Genomic DNA, 4,129 nt, shown 5'->3' on the forward strand with positions numbered 1-4,129 from the left:
TTATTGAATATATATGACCGATGATCCCCGACTTATGTGTCCGATACAAAGCTCTCCTGTCCGATTCAAGACGTTTCCAGAAAGCATCATTTTTGCCTTAATGACTGACTTAGATCCCCAAATAGGTTAGAAAAAGACGGGAAATTGCTTTCGGAAAGCACGGTTTAGGTACGGGATGTTACGGAACGAAGCGTAGATCAGTTGCTAATCCATATGTGGCCCGTTACGTCCGAAGGTGTCCGATAAATGCCGGACCTACTCTATAGTTTCGAAGTTTTATCAACAATATCTAGAAGTAGATTAACTATAAACATGCGGTTTGTTTTGTGCAACATTTATAACATTTTCTGTTGTTGCTTTTATTATTCTTTGTAAATACTTTGGAAAAACGTTTAAAAACTCGTGATCAGTGTATTAAACAATTCAAACATCACAACGGACTTTGAGGAGATGTTTATCAAAATGTCCGGTAATACCCCAATCGACGTTATAGTGGGTGAGGTACAGTTTCCTGTCATTATTCTCTGTACTGCGTATTTGCATTGTCATTTAACTTTAGACCATGGTTGGTATTGAGAATGAGGTTTGGCGCACCATTAATAGGTGTAAACTCCCAGGTGTTGTTGGCGGTGTCCCACTATGATCCTTTGTATGTTTGTTTTGTCTTTGTTGTCTATCGTTTTCATTTGTTTATGTTTTGTGTACATATACGTTATAGACACAACCACGCATACACTCAACAAGTGTTTCATCTTTTGTAATCATACATAAAATTAAGTCTACAACTTTGTTCGTTAAATTAATTAATTTCCACATAGTTCAATTATGTTGAAAATAAAGTTGTAAAGTATAACTGTTATATAATAAATGTAAAGTACCGGTATAACTGTTATAGAATAGATGATTGATACTATTTTTGAAACTGAAATAACCCATCAGAAAGGTGAAATCTGTTGGAATAATGAAAATTCTTGTTAGACAACATGAATTATTTTATTTTTTTCAGTTATAGAAGAGCATTTTCAAAATACAATGTAAAACAAAAAGTTTGATGTTCGTTGCATCAGATTATGTTTTGCCTATGACAATTTATTGCATTTAATTATAACCTTTCATGACAAACGGATATAATTCAGCTGAACCAGCACAAAAACAAACACCCTATGCACGAAACCGATATCTCATTACGTAAATGTTTTCATTGCTCTAAACTACCACAGTGTCAAATTTGAAAGCAATCTGTCACCATTTAAACTTACTTACTGAAACGTCTTTAACAGTGTATGCTTTCCAACTTTTCCACCAGAAATTGTAATGTCTATGAACATCGATCTTCATTTGTTTAAACGTATCGTATGTATATATAAATTCAAGCTCTTCATCACTGCATTGTTCAGTGTCAGCTTGAATGCATCTTAACAAGTCAAATTTTGGCACATCTTCTTCAGAGACTGAGTCAACAAGTGCTTTAAATCCGGGTAAAATTTCACCGAACTCCGGCACCCGAAGTTTGTAATCACTTATGAAAAACATCCGTAGCGCATTAAATTTGATTGATGTATAAAGTCGTGTTATAAAGTACGTATACATTATTGATATTGGAATTCTGTCAAACCATTTGCTAGTCAGTAACCCTAACGTTGTAAATGCTGTTGTTTTTATCATATAAGATGAGATAAGTTGTTGTTCTTCGTCCTCTCCTTGATAGAACCTCACAAATTGAACCACATTTGCAAATTTTTGATCTAACATCTCGGTAGGTTCAGGTAGAGTGTCAATATACTGATCTCTTTCATGCTTCAGACAGCGAATTGCGATCTTCACTTTTGATTCAGAATCAAAACTTTCCATCAATAGATGTTCCATGTAAGATGTTGAAACCCTCCATTGACATGAATGTCCTCTTTCAGATATATACGGAGTTAAATGGTACCCATCTCTGTCAAGTGCATTGCTGAGCGTTTGAGAGATACAACTATCTTCTAATATCCATTCGAAAGTATCAAAACACGTCTTCCAGTTGTCTACTTTAATACAGATTGTCAAGTCAACACTTAATTTCAGGTTCTTGTACCTTCTTCCATGCCAGATGAACTCCAGTGTTACGGCAGGACCATGGATAAATGTCGGCTCTTCGCCGACAGTAAGATATCTCGGTAAATCTTCTGATGTGAATGCCCTAACCACTTTAAGAACAGCAGAATAAAATGTGTTCTTCACCGAAATACAATCAATTATATATTCAGGATTTCTCTTTGTTCCAACTTGCTTCATCCAGGCTTCGTCGTGTTCATCTGTATCATCCATGTCACACAATGTCTTTCCAACATACTGAATCTTTCGTCTTCCGGATTTTCCCTGTGTTGTTTTCCACAAATTCCGTGTTCCGTTGAAACCTGTAGATCTAACTATGACATCTTGTCCCTCCTTTAGTTCAACCAACTCTGCTAGAAAATCGAACTCGTCGGGAAAACCGATCTTAAGTCCGTCATAAAAGCTTCCTACTTTTCGCAATCTTAACGATAGTCGTTTGTCTATCAATTTTACTCTTTCTAGTACAGTGGTAATTGTTTTCTCTATAGATCTTTGAATTCTTCGTACTTCAGTGTCTTTGTTAACTCTGATTCGCTGATCTGTAGCTATAAGTTCTTGCGATAATTTATCCATCACTTTTAGATCGTTTAGTACCTGGTAAATGTGATCTTAATCTAAGTTTGCTTTCTCCAGGAAACTGTAATAAAAGATAATTTATCCAGTTACACAGATATTTTTCCGAGCATATACTGAACATACAACCACTTGTTATATTTGCTCTATCCCGAAGATTGAAATTCCATGACGTTATCTTTTCTGAATCTTAAATATATTCAAACATTTGACTCGTTTCACTAACATATGAGCCGCGCCATGAGAAAACCAACATAGTGGCTTTGCGACCAGCATGGATCCTGACTGTTCGCTTTCAAAGCCTATTGCAATTAGAAAAACCGCTAACGAACAGCATGGATCCTGACCAGACAGCGCGGATGCGCATGCTGGTCTGGATCCATGTTGGTCGCAAAGCCACTATGATGTATTTCTCATGGCGCGGCTCATATATACAACTACTACTACATATACCATGACGTGCGTTACATGAGTCAGTCCTTAATAAAATACAAAGTGTATTATGATACGAGTTTTCTTTCGTTTTCAATATTTTAGTGTTTATTTACTCAATGGAACGAATTTGTTTAAGGTACAAAGTTAATGCGTTATTAAAAATTCATAACCGATTTACCATATATCTGTCTGATGTCACTCCTAGAGATAAAATGCTAAACGCTTATCCTATGATAAACAAAAACCTTACCTCCGTTCTTCATAACTCATAATTTTGTTTCCTATATATATATAGAACTGAACGGTTCACTGAGCTGGTTCTATTTATAAGGTTTTATGCTTACATAAAAGCTATAATTTGATCGCCTGTAAACTAGTAAATTAAAACGTAAGTAAGCTATTATTGGAAAAATGATATTCATATCGCACATTTATATCGTTTTTTTGAACGGTGGTATATAAAACCAATTTTATGAAAATTGATGTCTCAAATAGATCATAAGCCGCCAGTCAAAACAGTAGTTTACGTTGTTGATGAATTTTTCGTTTGTGGTAAACTCATCGAAGCAAATAAAAACGAATAATGAAGCGTAGATTCGAATGTTAGAAAATTTATAATTGCTAATAAATACATGCTTTTTAACATTCCAAAATTAGAACTTAGTAAATATTTTCGTTAAAATGAGATTTTTATTAGGGTTAAATATTTTACCTAATTTTAAAAGAATGGCCGGGGTAAACCTTTCTCAGTACAGTCCGGCGACTCGATTTGTTAAGATACAATACATCATGTTAAGAGTTCGAAAAGGTATCCCGTTTATGTGAAAATATAAAATAACAAAATCATTTAATTAAATGATTTTGAGTATTTACGTTGACGCAGAGAACCCAAACAAAGATGACAAAAGTAACCATAGGGTTTGTTACACTATTTGTACTCTGTATTAAGATAATTTACTTATTTTTCTCGCACGTAAAACGTTAAATAAAACAGAGAGAATCATTGATCTAATACTTAACACTAAAG

The 4,129-nt window shown here is 34.4% G+C and overlaps 1 protein-coding gene across 1 annotated transcript; it reads right to left on the minus strand.

Moving 5' to 3' along the window:
• Positions 1–336: 336 nt before the first annotated feature.
• Positions 337–3,468, minus strand: LOC128545977 (uncharacterized). The gene is made up of 2 exons (XM_053519025.1): positions 3,353–3,468; positions 337–2,731 (listed from the first exon to the last, which is right to left on the minus strand). The coding sequence occupies exon 2, from the start codon at positions 2,665–2,667 to the stop codon at positions 1,243–1,245; it is 1,425 nt and encodes a 474-aa protein (XP_053375000.1). The 5' UTR covers positions 2,668–2,731; positions 3,353–3,468; the 3' UTR covers positions 337–1,242.
• Positions 3,469–4,129: the final 661 nt, after the last annotated feature.

This window comes from Mercenaria mercenaria, chromosome 12 (assembly GCF_021730395.1).
Source record: "Mercenaria mercenaria strain notata chromosome 12, MADL_Memer_1, whole genome shotgun sequence".
NCBI lineage: Eukaryota > Metazoa > Mollusca > Bivalvia > Venerida > Veneridae > Mercenaria > Mercenaria mercenaria.

Bases quoted from the DNA above. Each gene is read 5' to 3' on its own strand.
- LOC128545977 (XM_053519025.1), bottom strand. From the start codon at position 2,667: ATGGATAAATTATCGCAAGAACTTATAGCTACAGATCAGCGAATCAGA.